The sequence below is a fragment of the Seriola aureovittata genome, chromosome 9 (assembly GCF_021018895.1).
Source record: "Seriola aureovittata isolate HTS-2021-v1 ecotype China chromosome 9, ASM2101889v1, whole genome shotgun sequence".
Classification (NCBI taxonomy): Eukaryota; Metazoa; Chordata; class Actinopteri; order Carangiformes; family Carangidae; genus Seriola; species Seriola aureovittata.
Window position 1 is genome coordinate 23,936,237 of NC_079372.1, and position 21,034 is coordinate 23,957,270.

The following is a 21,034-nucleotide window of genomic DNA, read 5'->3' on the forward strand; positions in this document are numbered from 1 at the left end:
AAAGGAGGGAGCGTGGGAGATGTAAATACAGGAGAAAACGAGAGGGCGGAAAAATAGGAAGAGCGAGGCGCAGGAACAGAGAGAGGGACAGAGAGGCAGACTTACAGTGGAAAGACAGGAGAGAGAGAGAATTTTATTCTCCACTGGATGAGTGTAACGCTCCCTGAGGCCAGAGCAAACACACAGTGTGTGTGTGTGTGTGTGTGTGTGTGTGTGTGTGTGTGTGAGAGTGAGTGTGTGTGCATGTGTTGACTTTGTCCAAATGTTACAAAGTTTTTACAGTCACTCTTTCTCAGTTTTCACAAGTCTACAGTTGTTGAAGTTTGGGTCAAATTTAACGCAATAAAAATCTCACGAAGCAAAATGAAATATCAGATGAGGTTATTCAGACTGCACTATATTTATCAGAGCGTCACAAGACTGTGAGACTCCGCCCAGGAAAAATCACAGCATCCGTCGTTTCAGCCAGTTTACATTCCAGTGACAGCGCCATCTAGTGACTCCTCCGGCCCATCTGGGGGGTCGTGGCCCATTGAAACACAACAGAAAACACTAATGTCGTTCTATAGAGGACAAAACATTGAATATGAAGAATGTGTAATTCAGTCTAACGCTTCTCATCATAATGCAGGAAGCAATTATCATTTTTTTAAAGTCTGTATATAAACAAACTTTCCAAAACATTCATTTTTTAAATGTAGGTCCTTTAATTTAGTCTGGAGATTGACTTTACACCATAACAAGTCTTGCATTCACTTCAGGTTATATAAGTGAGAAGATGCTGTGATGCTAGAAACCAGTAAAACACAATTTACACAGAAAGGAAAGAAATGCGCTATACTGGTGAAGTGATGCAGTTATGTTGCACCAGTGTTCACCTGGGTGAATCCATTAAAGCAGGTAAGCTGTCTGTAAGAACACTGCATCGATTTACCGAACTGTGAGGTAATAAGTGTTTGAACTTGTGCTGATAGCAGGTGACAGGTGATCAGTGTTTGTCACAGTATTTTGTGTTTAAAGATAAGAATTTAGCTCTTTACAGGACACTTTCAAAAGTTCCTTCATCAACACAGCTACACAGTCAGAGATCAGTTCCACCACATGAGCCGTAAACGTGACTAAATGTGGACTGACGCATCGGATATCTCACCAGCGGAAAATGGCTTCATACACATGATAAACCAGAGAGACATTATGGTATGTCAGCAGCCTGTGTGTGTGTGTGTGTGTGTGTGTGTGTGTGTGTGTGTGTGTGTGTGTGTGTGTGTGTGTGTGTGTGTGTGTGTGTGTGTGTGTGTGTGTGTGTGTGTGTGTGTGTGTGTGTGTGTGTGTGTGTGTGTGTGTAGAGCTTGTTAAACATTAATGTGGGGTTTAACTCCTTGTAGCCAGAAATAGAAAAGAGGAGGAGAGAAGACAAAGAGGAAGAGAAGAAAAACAGGAATTATTCAGATAGAAAACAGGAAGGAAAGAAAATTCAACTTTATAGCATTTTGTTTTTCTTAAATGTACCATATATATCAAATCTTCTAATCTTCATCTCTGTGTATCAGTGCTAATTATTTTACCTCAAGAACATTTTTAAAATCTAAGAATATGTAATCTTTGGTTGTGATGAGGAGCTGCAGGTAGACCCTGTTTTGTTTAAGAAAAACTGGCCTGCATCATATATTATATATATTGTTCAAATTATTGGATTATTATAAATGCATTAATGTTTAAACAGCATTTTAAAGCTCCATATTTTCCTGTTCTCCTGTGTTTTATTCGAAGTGTTGATCCATGAGAAGATATTTGTGGTTTCAAGAACCAAAAACCATTTCAGTGTAGTTTTACATCTCCTCTCTCAGGCTTCTCTCTGGAGCTCTTGTAAAAACACTCAGACACTCAAACACTCAGAATTACAATGATTTACCGTAAGTTACTTGGATTTCTCTGAAAGCTCTGATAATAATCAGCTTGATTCTAAATGATACAAGAGTGCCTCAAACAAACATGGACACCTCACATCAGGAGAAATCTGTGATATTATCAATGTTTAGTATTTTTAGCCATTGCACAAATGATGTTAGTTATAAGTTGCCATTCATGGTGTTTTGTATTTTAGTATTTTTGCTTTGAAGAGTTGTAGCTGACATTTCAAATTGCTTCCAGCTCGACCCTTGATTGTATGGATTTGGCTTCAGTGTGTAGTTGTTCAGAGCCTTTGTATTTATAGATGAAATAAGTTATAGCTGAGTGATAACAGGGCTGTTTGTTTAGTTTTATATGTTTAATGTACAGTTGGACCAGCCTGACCCAGTACACACTCTTTCAGCAGTGTGTGTGTGTGTTATTTTGGGAATGAGAGTTTTATTTTCTGTGTCTGTAGTCTAATATTAGCTTTGCGCAGCTTCCTGCTCTCGTCAGATTGATTCTCGGTTTATATTTATACTCCAGGTTTGATTCTCTCTCTGGATCAGAGTAATCAATTCAGAGTCATCCATCGTCCTGCTGTGTCACAGGGACGAGTCTGGGTCAGGGATAATGCTGTGTGTACACTGAGCTTTTTGGCAGCAGGACTGCTGATGTGCACCAGGGTCAGGGCTTCCTCAAGTCCATTATCATCTCTTACATTTTATTCACATCCAGTTGTTGTATTTGCACCACTCTTACCTCCTGTCTGTGTGCTGACTTGTCATCACTGCTGATACTAAGTATTAGTGCGGTGTCATCAGCGTACTGGATCATGTGGTTTGTTTTTGGAAATCGTGGGCCTGCAGTGTGCTGACCAAAGATACCCTAGGGTTACCTGTGTCCAGTTTGAAGGAGATGTTGTTTTGAACCTGAACCACTGGGGTCTTCAAGTCCAAAATTCAGGAACACAGTGGAGTGTTTCTTTCATCATCCCTCTACCTTTATTTCTGCTTATCTCTCTTCCCTTAACTAACAATAAATGCGATAAGTGAATGAACAGCCTGATGCAGGAGTCTGTCTTGCAAATGTAACCTAACGTGTTTGTTACTCAGAACCATGTGTGAAAGCTTCATTGGAAACTGTTTGGAAAAGAGCAGGAGCTTTCAAAAAATAATTGGCAGCTGATTTGATGAACCATCTGTCTGTCATATGATGAAGTAAGAGAGTGCCAAAGAGGAAACACAACACAAGAACAAGCTGCAGTCTGAGGAGCTTCAAAGGTAGTTAGCATGTTTCTAGATGATTCTTGACAGTCGCCTGTCACTACCTGTCAGTAGCTCCTCCCTCACAGGAAGCTGATTGGTCTGAGCCACTGTGGTTTGCCCAAAAGCGAATAATTTGAACCCCAGGAATCCTGGGAGCAATGCTGTTGACCGATCCATCTATTCTAAAGTCCTCCAGGAGAGAGTTCAGAGTTAACAACAGAAAGTTCAGTAAGCCTTATCATTTCCTCCTTAATCAGTAGAACACTAACAGACACTTTAAAACACATACTTTCACTTTTCTGTTGCTAAATTAGTAAATAAACATCTGGACTCTGAGTGAAGAACTACATCTAAAGGATCCTCATCAGAAATCTTTATAGCAATATCATCAGATTTTTTAAACCTTCAAAAATCAAAATGGGCATCTGTCGTGCTGTAACACAAAGGAAAAGCCAGCAAACGTAAAGGGGAGTGTTTGAGCTTGAACCAGGCCTACAGTGTGTGTGGCAGTGGTTGTCATCTCTGTACAGTTTAAATATTATCACTGTTCAGTTCAGATTTCATCTTCATGGTGGCACTATAAAAAAAAATATGGGGATCTCCACAGTCAATATGAAACATCCTGAATCTGCACAAATATAATCACAGTGAATGACGGTGAGATATTTCAGTCTGGACCAAAGAGGTGGAACAACCAACACCCCCAAAGCCACACTGGCATCATCATCATCATCATCATCAGACTAACATCACCTGATGAAGCCTTACCTTAGTGAGGGTTTAAGAACAGGAAGTGGCTGCAGGAGACGAACAGAGACTCATTCACACTGTGGATGAACTAAAGTTAAGTCACTGTAATTAGATCAAACCGTGATGTCTGAGTATTTTTAACATGACGTCACGGCCGTCATCTCTGTGTCCAGAGAGTCTGATGATCTGAGTGTTTGAAACTGTAGCTTTAAATAACAACTGAACAGCTCTGATGCTGAAAATAGACTCAGTGCAGCTGTGCCTCTTTTTCTATTTCCTGTTTCTTTTATTAAAGAATCAATATGCAAATTTGGTCTCAGGTGTTCACATAATTATCAAAAATGCACTTGGGGCGCCTTGGTGATTCACCTGGTAGAACCCTTACGACAACCGCAGCAGGCATGGGTTCGAGTCCGACCCATGGCCCTTTGCTGCATGTCATCCCCCCTCCCTCTCGCCCTGATTTTCCTGTCTATCTCTCACTGCTAATTTGAATACAACTCATTAAATGGATTGTAAACCCCGCCCCCATCTCCCTCCCTAGCAGACAAACACACAGTTAGAAACAGTCCTTGCACTCTTGTTCTTGTGTTTTTGGTTTTATAAAAACTCCACCCTCCAAACTCTTAGTACCTGTCTGACTGCAGCCCTGTGTCCACGGCTTCAACAGGTGGAGAGAGACAAACACAAAGTGATTGGAAGGTTTAGGCAACGTTCATTTGAAAACATGACGTGTTTGCAAACCTTCCTGACGTCAACAGCCAGAGTCAGTCTCTCTGTTCTCTAATGCGGCCATTTTTGGCTTGTGATCCCTTAAAGGTGAACTCCATCTGTTTCCAGGTGTTGGGGAGAACGACTGCATGTGTGAAAACAGTAGTATGAAGCCTTTATTGTCTCCAGTGGGAGCTATGTGTGTCCTCAGGTGATGTCACCTGAGTCAGAGTCAAAGTAAAACTATCTGGGGGTCAGACCTCTGCAGCCCCCCATCATCTCTGCTTCAGGCAGAAATGATTAGCTGCTACGAACATAACAAACACAAATCTCCTACCAAACAGTGAGCAGTCGAATTGCATTGTGGGTAATTTAGGCATTATAGTTTTACCAGGAAAGGGGAATGTGTGGAGTTAAAACGATGATATGTCTGATTCTGCTGCATCGATTTTGATCCTTTTTTTGTTGCTGTTGTTGCTGTCTGCAGCGTGATGCCAAGTTAGAGACAAAACAAAACTCTGTCTACTTCTAATCCATCATCACTGACTGAGCGACTTTTCCTTCTGAGGATGTTTAATTTAAATACATTTTGTGGACCTTAAGAAATAAAATCCTTTTATTCATAAGAGAAGAAAAGGAAGAAAGAAAGAAATAGAAAAAAGTAAAAAAAAAAAAAAAAAAAAAAAGCTCTTCTATCCTGTTAATCATCTCAAAGCCCCTCACTTTCATCTGCAGCGCACTGATCTAGTATTTAAAGATCTGTCAGTCAGTGTGGGAATGACAGCAGCTTCCAGCCTGGTGCTGTCATTCTGGATGGTGCTGATCTTTGGTCACGTTGTCTGAGAATCTTTGACCTGAACTGTCTTTAAGAAACCTGATCACATGTCAGGATTAAAGAGGACAATACTTTAGAGGAGGAATAAAAGAAAATAAAAAACAAAACAATGGATGAAATAAGAGAAATGAAGGAGCACATGGAAGAGAAAGAGAAAGGAGACGGAGAGGAAGGATTTCAGTTTGCTCAAAGAGTCGGATCTCCTTCACCAGAGGAGGAGAAAACATGGAACAACCATCCCTCCTCCTGCAACTTTCATCATCCCTCCATCAATTAAACATGGCGGTGGATTACACTGGAGGAGGATAGGAGAGAGGAGTAGAAAGGAGAGGCGAAGAGCAGAGGAAAAGGAGGAGAGGCAGAAAAGGTGACAGAAGAGGAAGAGGAGGAAAGACGATGAGGAGGAGGGAAAGAGGAGGAGAGCAGGGAGGCTTTTAGCAGCCTGCTGTAACCCAGAATAGAAGTTTTCAAAGAGGAAAAACAAACTGAGCTGATGATAAAACCTGTCCGGTCGATACTGGTGTCCTTGTGAAGAACAATCCCAGTCCAAACTCTGGAGGAGGAGGAGGAGGCTCACGTGGAGGCAGAGAGGAGGATTACATTTCCCCTAATGTACCTTTCAAATATTCCACATTGTGTGAGCTCGTTCCCGCTTCTGCCTGAAGCTGTGAGAAGTGACCAGAGACACTAGGTTCTTAACTTTAGATTCAGTGTTCTTTATATCTGCGAGAGGGAGACCATCAGCTCCATGTGCTGGAGTCAGGATGTGGTTAGCTTAGCTTAGCATAAAGAAACAGCTAGTCTGGCTCTGTCCTACCAGCATCTCTACAGTGATTAATGTGTTGTACCTCATTAATCTGTGCTCACACAGAGAAGTTAAACCACAGTCCCTGAGGGAAAGATCTGGTTCGTTAACTGTTCACCAGCTGGTCTCTGACTGCACCTGTCTGCTGCAGGTTGTGGACACAAAACAGCTGCTGCTGCTGGAATCACTGAGACTGAACCAGAAATCTGGGTGGGTGGGGGGTGTCCCCTAAACACTGTGTAGTCTTTATGGGAGGTTTAAGGGGGTTTATAGTTGTCATTGCAAAATGTGCCAGTATGAGGGGCCATCAGGGGCCACTTTTCCCCTTGGCAGCCTCAAGCATTTACCTGGTTGCTTCTTCTGATGGTGCGTCTCTGAGTGTCTGTCTGTATGATGACTGTTGTGTGTGTGACACATCTGTGAAACGCTGTAGATACATTTCAGATTCTTCTTCTCTGATCGCAGGGATTACCCTGCAGTTTAATTGTCCTTCCCGCTCTCCGCTTTAAACTAATTACCATTGGCTGTCTGTCCCTCTATTAGATTGTGATTGGCTCGCTTCCCTGTTACAGGTGGGAGATAAGTATCGGTCTGTGTGTTCGATTGGCTGATGTGGCACTAATGGTTTCCTATCTCCTCCAATCGGGACGCAGCAGACAGCCGTCTCTCCATCTGTTTGTCTCTGTTGTGTTTTTTCTGCTTTCAGATAAACAGTGTTTGTAGTTTTGAGTTGTGACTCCATCTCCCCTCCTCTCTGTATCTTTATTGTCCTCTCCTATGTTTTCCTCTCTGTCTGTCTCCGTCTGTTTCCTGGTATGGTCGCTCGGTGCAGGATGACATAATCCCGGCCATGAAATATTTAATGTACTGAGAGAGTGGCTCAGAATAACCGGGCTGACCCGGGCCTCCCGAGAGTTTCCCCTTTTGTAAAATCTTTATTTATTATGACCGTTGACTCGTGCTCCACGGGGGAGGCAGCTGGAGGGTCAGATGCCTTGCTCGGAGGCTTGTCAGCAGTGTTTGAATCAGTCTGCTGATGAGATGAGAGTGATGCATCACTCGCTCCATTCAGCCATTTTTCTCACTACTAAGCCTTTGGGGGAAGCCCCGTGTGTCCTGAGGTTTTCTGCTCACCACAGTCTTTGTCCAACAGGGTCCAACAGGAGCCATCAGGTCTCCTCATACAGGAGCAGTGTCACTTCCATTTCTGACACATAAGTATCGGCTTCTTGTCTTTTTGAGGCTCAGTTTCTGAATACAGGCTTTGTGCATTTCTCTGTGGACTGAGCGCTTTGATACTTTCACAGTAATAATATAGAACCTAGACCTGCTTTATAATCACAGAAGACAGGGCCATCTGCCTTTATACAATATGGACCTTTAAGTGAAAATAGCAAAACAACAGTCTGAAATACTCAGTTAGAAGTAAAAGTCTTGGATTCAAAATCCTACAGACATATCATCACCAACAAATACTTAAAGTATCAAAGTAAAAGAAGCAGCCTGTGACTGGCCGCTCCAGGTGGAGCTGCTTTAACTACGTCATATACACTCAGATAGTTTAGTTCCCAACCTACGGGTAAGGCCCCTCCAAAGTGTCATCTGGTGATTGATTCACTGTGAAATTTTGGATCATTTAAAAGTTACTGAAATTAACCCCTGTGAGAAGTTTAGAGGGGAAATGTAAGAAAGGGACACAACAAGACCTTTTTCTACCACATATGTTTTTTTTTTTTTTTTTTTAAGTAAAATCTTGATGTGAGAAGGAACCAGTAGTTCTTCTCAAAGTGAAACACACGAACATCATACAGACACTGCTGGAACCAGCTTGACTCTTGACCCTGAGTCGTTATGGATGAATGCCCATGAATTATTTTTCTTATTTTTTCCAAACGATGTTTAAACCTTTGAATTTGCCTGAGGATCATCAGGATGAGAGTCTTCTTTGCTGTAAATACCTGATAGAAACTGTGAGAAACTGTTGTGGTGCAGATTCACAAAATGTTTACAAAAACCTAAAAGTGCAGATATGATTAAATGAGATATTTAGACATTCATTGAGGTTCATGTTTTATACCTTTGGCAGAACTTGGACTTGAACCACGACCTCAGCTTGTTTGAAATCCTGAAATCAGCCCTGGACACAGTGATTCTAAATCCAGTTATTTCTTGTGTATTCACAGATATTCGCTTTAATACACCTCCACCTCCATCTGTATCTCCTCCTGTCCTTCCTCACACTTCGTCCCTCCTGACCTCTCTGTGTTCTTCTCTCCTTCTCCTCTTTCCTTTCTCCTTTTCCTCCTTTTCCCCTCTCTCTTTCGCTTCCTCTCATCTGTCCTCACTCAACCTCCTTCCTCCCTCCTCTTCCCCCTCCTCCCTCCTCCTTCTCTCTCCTCTGGCTTTGTGTCAAGCATCCACTCGATGTGTTATCCTCCCCTCTCCTCTCCTGCTGCAGGACGGAGACTTGGCTCCAGCAGCTGCAGATAATGACCCCAGAGAAAGAGGATGGGGGGGGAGAGGGGGAGATACAGGAGATGAGAGAAGAGATAGAGGAGAGAACAGAAAGGGCACGAGAGAGGAAGGAAATAAAGAAAATGTATGAGAGAGAGAGAGAATACAAACTTTCTCCTCCCTCTCTCTCTCTCTCTCTCTGCTAACCAGCTACAAGCTCGCTAATGCTGCCATCCATTATTTACCATTAGCAGCTCCAGGCACACACACACACAAACACAAACACACACATACAGTCTCAGCCAGTTTAATCACCTCTCTGCAGTCACAACCTGGGACATCTTAAAGAGTAAGGAGTAAGGAGTTTGGTTTTACTGACCTCTGCAGGTTGAACATCTGTCGCAGGCTAAATGTGACAAACTGTCATGGTAACTACAGACTTGGCTGAAATGATCATGCTCAACAATTACATTACAATACACTTTCCTGAAGGTACAACACAATTCATTGATCCTGCACGGCGTCACGGCTCAGGAACAGATCCACACTATAGGTCAGTCTACACCACAGTCACGCTAGCAGCTGTGTGAGGCTGTGCTAACATCGGCATGCAAGGACAATGCTAACTTGCTAACTGGATGTTTAGCAAGTTAAATGTTTACCATGTTCACCATGTTAGGTTAGTGTGTTAACATGCTAACGTTTGCTAATTAGCACCTGTATTTCCCTGAGGTCGACGCGAGGAAGTGAAGACAGAAACATAACAACCAGAATAAAAACTGAGGCAATGTTTATTTGGCTGTTTACAATATTTACAATCACACAAACTTAGTTCTTTAATTCTTTATTTGTCCAAGTATATTCACACACAGGAAACTTGAACTCTGCATTTAAATGTCTTGCTCAAAGGCACTTCAGCCGTGGATGTTGAGGGAGGGGAAAGCGCTGTTCACTCACTCTCCCTGAAAACTTATCTTCCTGCTGGTTCAGGAATTCCAACCAGCGACCTTTTGGTCCCAAGCCCACTTCTCTAAACTGCTGTACATCACACTGCTATATCTGTATTTGTGTGTGTGTGTGTGTGTGTGTGTGTGTGTGTGGTGTAATACTCTTCAGGTCAGTGAATAAGATAAATCAATAACATATTTATTGTCTGAATGAGTTAAATATAAACCTGGTTTCAATGTAACTCTGTGTTCAACACATAATTGTGCACAGGGGGGGTATTATGTATGTATGATGTGTGTTTGTATATACACAGTGTGTGTGTGGGTTATGTCAGCATTGTGCTGTGTGTGTGTGTGTGTGTGTGTGTGTGTGTGTGTGTGTGTGTGTGTGTGTGTGTGTGTGTGTGTGTGTGTGTGTGTGTGTGTGTGTGTGTGTGTGTGTGAATGCCTGCAGGGGATTCTGGTTAGAGTGACTGGTCGAACTCTTGACCTCTTTTCTTCTTCTACTTTTATTTTTATGCACATTAACACAGTTCTACATCTTCAAACTGAAGATGTTTGCAAACTGATTTCCCTCCTCCGTCTGTGGCTCTCAGCTCATTGGTTCCTCCTGATGATGTAAATATTTACAGACTCCTCGCAAATATGTAGTTTTACTTTTAAAAGTCTCAGTAATAAAACAGGAGGAAATAGGGACTCTGTTAGGGACTATTTTCAGCAGCAGATTAATCCACATTTGTACACAGTACAGTTTTGTAGATGTGAATGAATTTACAACATCATCACAGCGCACGCACGCACACACACACACACACACACACACACACACACAGCAGCAGCATCAGAGCTAATTTACAGTCCATTAAAGGAGCATTGCGTGTAATGCCTGGCTGCAGACCGAAGGCTGCTGCAGATTTACTGCAGCTCTCTGATAATAAAAACACACAAACAGCAGCAGGATGCTTTTTTGTGTGTGTGTCTGTGGGTGGGTGGGTGGGTGTACTGAAAGTGGTAAAAGCTAATTGTGTCCTTGGTTAATGGAGGTCCAGGGATATAAATAGATACATAGAGTCTCCACTGTTGAACTTGATGATGATTTGCATGTGTTTCTGTTACTGTGTCCACCCTCTGTGTTCCCTTTAACATTAAACATTAAGTTACATAGCTAAACAGCACATTCAACGTGTCTGTCACAGTCACATAGAAAATTTTGAATTTTTCCTTTTTTTCTTGCTCAGAGCCAAAAAAACAAACAAAAACACTTAAAAAATATAACCTGACACAAAATGCTGGTGTTCTGGTTAATTCAGCTTGTGTGGTAACAGCCAACCATATTTCACATTTATAATAAAATCTAAACTTTGCCAGCAACAGCCTCTGGGCTTTGATGGAGCTAGGCTAGCAGTTTTCCCCCACTTATAGTCTTTGTGCTAAACCAGGCCAGAAGGCCTGGACCTATCTTTGCTCTGAACACACTGAGATGAAACTGATATCCATCTTCTCATCTGACTCTGGACAAGACAAGAGAGTTTCTTTCTTTCCTTTAATCAATGTTTATGGCTTTTCTCTGCTAATGCGCTTTTCACTGAAGCACTTAGCGTTGACGGTCGCTCTGGGAAGCTCCCAGCAGCTGATCAAAGATGGCTGATGTTGGAGGTCATAGTTACCGATGCCAGCGTGGAGCTGGTGGAGAGGCCGGACGCCAGCTGATGGTTCAGAGTGAAAGAGAGAGATGAAGTCCAGAGCTTTTGGTTTTCCACGTAGCTAATCCAGCTGTGCTGTGCATGAGTCTTCAGCTCTGGTCTAGTGTCAGGTCACAGTGGCTCTGTCAGATGTAGGTTAGACTGTGTGGTCTGCTGGGAGCTGAGCTATAATAGGATCAATTAGACTGACAGGGACACACACATACATACATACAGGAGGACGGCAGAATAACCTGTTGAATATCAGGCAACACAATAGAACAATACTGCAGTGAACACTGTAAAACCTACTGTGAATCCTTGATCGTTCAATGTTTCGACTCAGTGGTGGAGGGAGAACTCAGATTTAACAATAGAAGAAGTATTGCGAGTACTGATTCTGCAGAACGGCCTGTTTCAATATGATGTATTGATGATATTATTTTGTTGTTATTATTGGTGCATTAACATTTGCACCACTTTAATGATGCAGCTGGTAAATGTGGGGATTATTATGGAAGTCTCATAATAATGCAGCATGATGTATTTGGTGATTATTATTAATCTGAATCTGCATAGTAACTAATTACTAAAGTTATTGGTGTAAAGTGTAGAAATATAAAGTATCAGAAAAACTCCAGTAGAGTAAAGTAGATCAAAACTGACTTAAATACAGAACTGGAGTCAATATACTTAGTTACTTTCCAACATTGTTTTTACTGCATGGATCATCCTAGTTTAAAGGTTGCATGGTTTATATGTTTTATTTTTTTATTATTATTTATTTGTCCAAGTGTGTCTCAATACAATACTCACAGTCTATATTTAGTGTTGTGTGTATTGTATTATTATTGCTATAAATAGTGTTGTGTTGGTCATTTTACTGAATCTGATGCTAGAATCAAATCAGTTTTATCAGAATCCTTTGAAATCCATCAGATGTAAAGTTTAACTTACACATTGTCACACAAGTGACTCAATTATTAATAAATAAAAGAGTAAAACATGTCCAACATGTTTATTATTACTGTTGTCTTCTTCTGCTCATTTATCAGAGATGATGATTCATATTTTGTTCCCATGATGCTCAGCTGTGCTCACATCTACTGCTCATTTTACAAACTTTGATGAGAGATTTTGAGCCAGGAAAACGTTCTGAATAATGGAAGTAAAATAGTGTTGGGGTTTGATGGTGTTTATCACATTAGAATTCAGTATTAGATGCACTTATCAAATCCACATCCTTCTATTAAATCTAATTATGTTTAATTTTCAACCTTTTGAATTAACTGTAACTTGTTTTTTAATTAAGAAAAGTTATAAAAGACAAATTAAGAAATGTTTTGAATAAAACTGTAGCTCCCTTCAATGAAAACTGACATGAGGCTGCTGTGTGATTAGTCGTTCCTTCAGATTCCCCACTCCGCTGTCAGCTGATAATCTTCATCTTCATCAGGTGGTGTCACCTGATGAATACAGCAACAGTATGTTTCTCTCTTCTCCAGAAGTCACAGTGAAACTTTACAACCCATGAAGCTCGAGGTTCATAAACTGCAGACTAATCAGACAGATGTTCCAGTTAAACAGCTGGCAGACGCTCCAGTCGGCTGGCTGCCCATCACTGCTTCATTCACTCACATTTATGTCAGCAGCTCTGTGGCTGCCTCCTTGTCTTCTTCAGGAGGTAGGACGTTCATGTCCATTCCCTTGAACTGTTATGTTGATGATGATAAATTCAAATGAAGTTTTAGCTGCTAAACTGATGGATGAACTAACCTGAACATAGACATTATGACACATCAATTCAAATCAGTTGAGCTGTCCTACCTGCTAATCTGAACCAAACTTTAAAAACAGTAAAGATGAAATGAAATGAGTTGTAGGTTAACCTCAACCATACATTTATCTGCTACTGTGGATTTTATTGAATTAGATCAGTAATCCACATCCAGATCCTTAGGACACCAACTGAGTCGATTCTTCCGAGCCCTTTTTGCCAACAGTTACAGATGACTTCTGTTCCTCTCAGCCTCCTCTGTTAGCTCCATTGATCCGCTCCCAGCTGCCAGTATGGCTCCCTGCTGAGGACATCGGAGGTCCAGTAAAACTGACCTGAGCACTGCTGAGTTCCTGCAGATCCCAGAACACTGAAGTTCAGCACATTACTGTCAGAGAGACACTTTCTTAGCCTCAGTTTAAACTCAACATTAGGCGAAAGTTGGTGGCTTAGTTTAAGTCCATTAACTACAAATCATACAGGCACACTGTCAGGTTTTTTTTTTTTTTCAGTTAATTTCTGTGAGCTAACCCATAGACTTAACTAAATGAACTGGTTATTGTGAGTTAGCTCACAGAGGTCAACCTTCCTACACAGAGGCAATACGTCACAGTCAGTGTAATGTAATTGTTTTAGCTACATTATCATCATGTGGTCGTGAAGTTGAGAGCAGGGACTGTTCTCTCAGCCACTGTTAGTTTCCCCAGGATGAAATTGTACATATAAACATTGTGTTCTGGTGTCAGTGAGCTAGAAAGACCTCCTACTGGTTTTAACATTGCGTATCAGCTGTATACTCTTACTAACTTTCTAAATCTAGGAATAAATACAATTGTAGTGCCACTCTAGTCCCAGCCTTTCATACTGTACACATTGCCTTTTTACTCGTGGGACTTTGCAGTGTCCCATTTTGCCAAATTGCTGACATTTTGCTAACAGCTAACATTACACTATCAGAAACCAGTTCTTCTTCACTGCTCTAGAACAGTAGTTTCCAGTGGCTGCATGGCGCAACATCCTTTTAGAGCGGCACAGAAGAACTGATCTCTGAGAAAACTGCCCTTTTGCCCTGGTGTGAAACTCTAAAGTTTATTAATTCATTAATTACATGGTATTGGATCAGTGCATAGACTCATGTACTCGCTGATACCTCACCGATGATCAAATGATGAAGGAAACTCAAACAAACTGGCTTCATGGTCACTTATTCAGGAGCTTAGTTGGTATAAAAATAACACAATGGCCGGGCTGTCAAGAAATCATAGAAATACCAGGATCTAATATAGTGCAACATCTGGGCAAATTCCACCTAATGAGGCCTCAAGAAACTGAGGAGACATAAGACGCTGCAGCTTACTGGGAACAATACAAACACAGAAACTGCACTATGAAAAAGCTGGACACTGTTAAATGGACGTTTCCGCTGCAGGACGGCAGTTAAATGTAAATAGAGTAGAAGAGTAGGTGAGATTATGGAGGATTTGGATCACATGTAAAAACAACATCCTTCAACGCAAAATAATCCCTATCAATTAAATTAGTGTATTTAAATGTAATGCATAATGTTTATAAATTTATTTAACTTCATTTCATCAATACAAAAACCTCTGTACACGAGGAGACAGTGCACAGCTTTGAAATTAGCCTCCGAGTTTTTATAAAAAAGTAAATGAGCTCACAGATATGAGCATTAACTGAGCAGACAAGGTCGTGGCCTTATTTTCTGAGGGACTGAGACATAATCCACTGCAGCAGGTGCACGAGCACAGAGCCGCAGTTCATTACCTGCCGATCTGATTGACTGTACAGTCTGAGCTGATCTGCATATGTGAATATAAAGAGTTTAATTCCACAGTGACTCAGATTCATTGGAGAAAAGTGGGAACATCCTCTTATACAATAAATCATTTTATCACCTGGAAAACAATTCACACACGTCATCAGTTTTAAAGTGAAGACTGACTTTACACATGTATGTTGTTGACTGCAGGTCAGAAATCATTGTAGTCTGTTCAAACACTGGAAGCAGCCAAACTTACGAATCTATATTATGGGCTTTTTATTTAAAAGTTATAATTACAACTGAATTAAAAGAAAATACATTTTAGCTCTTAAATCAGAAGATATTTCCATGGGGTTTGGTTTGGCTGGTGAACCTGTATCAAATCTATAATTCCCATATATGGTCTGAGAGATTTGATTATATTAACCTTTATTACTCAGCCTCTGAAGCAGATAGAAACATGACATAAAAAACCATCCGAGATCTTAAACCTTTGGCTTTTATTGTAAATCGTCGCATTTTCCTTTGAAACTGGACATGCCTGGAAAAACAGGCACATTTCTTAACATTTTCAGTTCAAGGTCAACTCTTTATATCGTTTATTGAATTTTTTTTTAATGTCGATGAACTTTGGGTAAAGGCAATGAGTTACGATAAAACTCAAAGGTTTACAGTCTCACATGGTTTTTATTTCATGTTTTTTATCTCTGGCCAGCGGTGACACTGGCTCCTCCTCCTCCTCAGACATGTCTCTCACCCTGAGCCTTGACTGGCAGGTTAGCAGGTTAAAGTCAGTGTCTGAATCTTCTACGTTGCTATCTTTGTTGTTTTCATTCAGGTAACTGCTGTAATCTGCTTCAGTCTCGCTCCCCTCGCTCAGCTCGTCGGGCACTGTCCGAAACAGGACAAAACAAAACTTTTTTGCAGCTCAAACCACCGAAAAAAACCAAACAAAATATATTTCCCATAATGGCTTTCTCCTTCCTGATTTCATTTGTCACGTCTTAAAAACGACAATACAATCCGTGTGTACGTCTCATCCAGTCTTAATGGGTTAAAGTGCAACACCTGATGTGAACACTGGCTGATCACTGTCCTCATGGAATATCAGACACAGGTGATTTCTGTGTCACATCTGAGTGATGTGATGGTGAAAACCGTCTGATAATGAGTCCCATCAGAAACTGAAGCACGGAGATGTAAATCTCAGTTGTGGCCCAGTTCTGGAGCAGTTCCCTGAGAATCTGAAATTGACAGATTTTCTTTTTTTTTTAAGGGAAATAAACTGTGTTGAAATTTAAGACAAACCCTTAAAAGAACATAAAATAAACCATCACAGGAGCCGGAGACAGGAAGTTGGCCCTGTGTGGTGTGGTGTTGTTCAGTGGTTTGTGCAGTGAAATGTGGATCAGTGCAGCTGTAAAGTGTTTTCTCCTCACAATCACACAGAGCTGGATTCCTGCCCGCTCTCTAATCTCCTCCTCTTCCTCATCTCACTTCAAGTGATTTATGGCTCTGTACAATGAAAGGTGAAGGCCGCATGAGGCAACATCCAGAAACCTCTGTGTGTGTGAGTGTGTGAGAGTGTGAGAGTGAGAGTATGTGTAGCCTTATAGCTGGGGGGTGAGATCTAGTACAGCAATTTAAAACTTCCCTCCATCCATCCATCCAAACATTGTGATAGTCAGGAAACCCTCAAACAACGAGACTCTGAACTGAAAAAAAAAACTGCTGCATTGAATAACAACTTTCGGAGAGAGGTCAACTACAGCTCCCAGCATGCACCTGTTACCAAGCGGCTAACTGCAGGGTGGAAGTAGAGGTGGAATTGGATAAAAACATTTTTTCTTACTGACTGCTTGAGGAGTTTTGGTCACGTGACTTGTCTATTCTTCCCGCAGCTACGGTGACATGGTTCCCAACACCATCGCGGGGAAGATCTTCGGTTCGATCTGCTCTCTGAGCGGCGTGCTGGTGATCGCTCTGCCCGTCCCCGTCATCGTCTCCAACTTCAGCCGGATCTACCACCAGAACCAGAGAGCAGACAAGATGAGAGCACAGCAGGTCTGACAGGTTTATGTGACTGCAGGGTGCAGCAAGTAGAATATGGCTCTATGGTAACATGTAGTGACGGCTACAACAATGACTTAAATATCACAGGCTTTTTATATTTTCTAACAATACAGTGCTGCAGTGATGACACATTTTTGTATTCCAACCCTGAAGTTGTAGCATCACCCTCGTTCCCTCCACTAAAAGCCAATGGGAGAGAAAATTCACTAAACGTTTATGATACTGACCCGTTTTGTTCAGCACGATAATCTTCACTAATAAACACCACTTTATGACGTTTGAAGCTTAAATAAAATCACCAAGAGTAAAAAGCTAATGTTAGGCTATAAACCAACTACACCACGGTCACATGACTTCAACGTCACCATCACTAAACTTCAACTTATAGTTTGCTTTAGCTCTGACCTCTTCTACAAAAGCCTTTCCTATTACAAATTTAGTAACGGTTTGTAAGAGCGCAAGTTACAACGAGGCTGTAAAGGTGGACTGAGGAGTAGATTGGTTTTCATGTTCGCTGTGACGATGTTTAATGTCCCCGACAACCTCTGTAGTCTCATTTAGACACTTGTTAGCAACCAGCCTTTTTTAAGAGACGTAAAGAATTCAGGACTGGGGTATTTATTTTTATGTTGTAGAAAAAAACATGAAAATGTCTTGAGCCTGTGTTAACCACAGTGTGTCTTTGGTTAGATGAATGAAATATCTTCCATCCATCTAACCAAAAACACACTCAAAAAACCAGAGCCTTCAGGACAAGGGAACAGGAAGTGGTAAAATGCAACTGATTTCTGTGTTTTAGGACTCATTCCTACACAACTCTTTATCCATGTCAGTATTTTACTTTGAAATGTTAGTGCTGTCACCTTTAAACAAACTGTTTCTACCTCTCCTGAATGACCACAGTTTTCCTCCTCTTCCTCTGTAGCTTTAGCTGCACAAAGAACATTATTTTTAGGTGCTTAGAAGTTCATCTATTCTTTCCCACACAGAACACAGTGCCGTCTGTATTCAATAAGACCTTTATAGTACTCCCAACACTTACTTGGATATTAGTTTTATTTTTCAGCAGCTTCTTATTCTTTTCTGTGTGGATATATTTTCTGTTATTTATCGCCTGCTGCAACAATAATGTCATTTCCCTGTGGTAATAACAGCTTCATCTGCTCTGCTCTTGTCCTGTCCTCTAGTCACGCAGTCAAATAAACACAATGCACCTTTAAAGATGTAGAGAGACAACAAGTCTGAGCTTCACTTTAACCTCAATGCTCCCATACACTGCAGGTTTTTGTGTGTGTGTGTGTGTGTGTGTGTGTGTGTGTGTGTGTGTGTGTGTGTGTGTCTGTGTGTGTGTGTGTGTGTGTGTGTGTGTGTGTGTGTGTGTGTGTGTGTGTGTGTGTGTGTGTGTGTGTGTGTGTGTGATGTGCTGACAGAGCTGTTTTCCTGTGTGTTTCTGTCCGACAGAAAGTGCGCTTGGCTCGGATCCGCATGGCAAAGAAAGGAACAACCAACGCCTTCCTCCAGTACAAAGAAGACAGAGCGATTGGGGTGAGACACACACACACACACTCAAAGACAGTCGATAGTTTCTCACTATCAAGCAGGAAGGGTGGATTGCAGTCCAGTTAACTCAGACAGTGATGCAGAGAGAAAAAGGAAGACATCAGAGACAGAAGGGAAGGAGGGATGTAGAAATGAAAGAGAGACACAGCAGGGTGGAGAGAGAGGAAGGGGGGAGTTGTGGACTGAGATAAGTGGTGCAGGATCAGGTGCAGTTGGGGTCTGTGACCAGGCCACAGCAAGTGTAAAAACCATCTGTAGAGTTTGGTCACTTTCTTTGGAAAAAGACTATAACCTGGAAGAGCAGGGTGGCGTGGTTGATCGGGTTTAGCAGAGTTAGCACAAGCTCCTCCACTGGCTGGTGAACTTTATTACAGGAGGAGTGATGAAAGCTGGGTTATGGAGGCCACTGAGAGGTGGATAAAAAAGGCCTTTGATCAGATGTCATTGTCCAGATGACATGAAAGTGCAAGTCACAAGTTGAGGTGCAGTTTATTCATGTTTGATCGAGTCCCATCCAGACCTACCTGTAGCTACCTGCATATCAGAGAGAGATAAAGAGAGTACAAGAGAACGAGACAGAGACACAGATGCAGACAGATACGGAGATGCTGCCTCAGCAGTTTGGCTCTTCACCAATAGTCCATCAGAGAAGCTTTTTCCCAACAGCCACTTGGCAAAACAACAATGAAACCAGGTGAGTTGAACAGTGAGAGGGAGGTAGCAGAGATGAGTCTCAGCCTCATTGTTTGCAAAGTGAAGGTGGAGCTGATTCAAAACAATAAGGGGTTTTCCTTTCACCAGCGATCTCAGCAGCTGGTGTCTTAAACCTCATCACAGTTTAACAGAACTGAATCTGAACACTGAACATCATCCTCCAGACAAACTGACACTCACCTGCCGACAGAAACCTGAGCAGAAACTCTGTCAGCAGAGAGTCGTGCAACAGAAACGTGGCTAATAGCTGTGATTGCTTAGTTGTGACATCACAAAGTCACAGAAGTCCTCCTATTAAGTCTCAGTTTCTGAATTCAGGAAGTGTGAATTGTGAATTTTTCTGTGTATGTAGACTTTGATACTAAAATACAGTATTAATATAGAACCTTGACCTGCTTTATAATCAAAAAACACATTGACATTACACTATATGGGACCTTTAAACCTGTTGTTGTTCAGGGTATATGAAAATAACAAGAACATGAAATTACTTTTGATCATGTCTTAAATTTAATGATGTATTTGGCAAATATTATTCAGCAGGTCTGTGTAAATAATTATCAACAAGAAATAAAATATAAAAAAAACTACACACTCACATCGGGACCAAAACCACCGCCCCAGTAGTGTGTGTCAACATAGAGGAGAAAACACACACACACCCCACACACACACACACTTTAATCTGTGCACTGTTAAGTAAATAGACTGATCCCACTTACTGTGAACACAAACAATCAGGACAGTCTGATTTCAATATGCAGGTGAACGAACTCACATGTGAACACGACTGAAGATCTGAGGAGCTATTTTTTTTTCAACTTTCGGCTTCATCACGACTCAGAGTCTTTGTGTTTCTTCAGTCAGAGGATGAAACAGTCTCTGGGTTTAAATGTTTTATCACTGGAATGGGTTTAAGCTGCAGGTAGAAGATGAAGACACACATACACACACACACACACACACACTCATAGATATTGTTGAGTCCTAATCCCTCTTCAGCACTGAGCAAGAAAGAGGGATGACTGTTGGATTTATAGAGTGCATAATGAGGACGAAGAGGAGTAGGAGGAGGAGGGTGAGGAGTGGAGGGTATGGCAGCAGAATAGAATGGAAGAAGTGTAAAATAATAGGATGAAGAAAAAGTGGGGGAGCAATGCTAGAGAATGAGGAGAGGAAGAGGAAGATGAGTGTGTTTGTGTAATCTGAGACAGAGATGGAAGATCAGAGAGCGTCAGTCCAGAGGGAAAGATGGAGAGGAGGAATAAATAGCAAGAGAGAGGAAGAGGAAGAAGAGGAGAAAGATTAGTTGGGCGGCGAAGAAACAGTGAGAGATGGAAGGGATCAGATTAAAATGAGAGAAGAGACTTAAACATTATTAAATGTCCTCTGGTTGTCACTTCAGCCTTCTGGAAACATTCATGGAAAGTCAAAGGTTTAATGAAGTTTGAACATGGACAGATTCTCAGGCTGAAACACTGACGAAAAGGAACTAGTCTGACATTTTTAACTCTTTGTTTTCTGATACGTTTTTTTGAAGGTTTTGTTTCTTGCTTCATCCATATTTTCTCACTCGTCCCACCCAAAACCCAAAACGCTGTGGGTGAAGTGGGAAAAAATAATTTTCTTGAACTTGTCTTTAACATCAAAACACAAAATCTAACATCTGTGAACAAAACACAGCAAGTGAATGATGAATGAGTGAACCTGACTCACCTTTTAGTACGGTGCCCCTGAGAGCTCAGCGCACTGCAACTGAAGAAAATGCCGGTGTAAACAGGAAGC

At 41.5% G+C, this 21,034-nt stretch overlaps 1 protein-coding gene across 4 annotated transcripts in view; it reads left to right on the top strand.

Moving 5' to 3' along the window:
• kcnd1 (potassium voltage-gated channel, Shal-related subfamily, member 1) overlaps positions 1-21,034 on the top strand; it is a 92,246-nt gene that overhangs the window by 58,742 nt on the left and 12,470 nt on the right. For all 4 annotated transcript variants that reach the window (XR_008828644.1, XR_008828643.1, XR_008828645.1 and 1 more), the window contains exons 5-6: positions 16,804-16,966; positions 18,437-18,520. Coding sequence is in view for 1 of the 4 variants with exons in the window: in XM_056385033.1 (XP_056241008.1) it covers positions 16,804-16,966; positions 18,437-18,520 (247 nt within the window). In the remaining 3 variants the exon portion in view is untranslated. The remainder of the gene's footprint in view (positions 1-16,803; positions 16,967-18,436; positions 18,521-21,034) is intronic.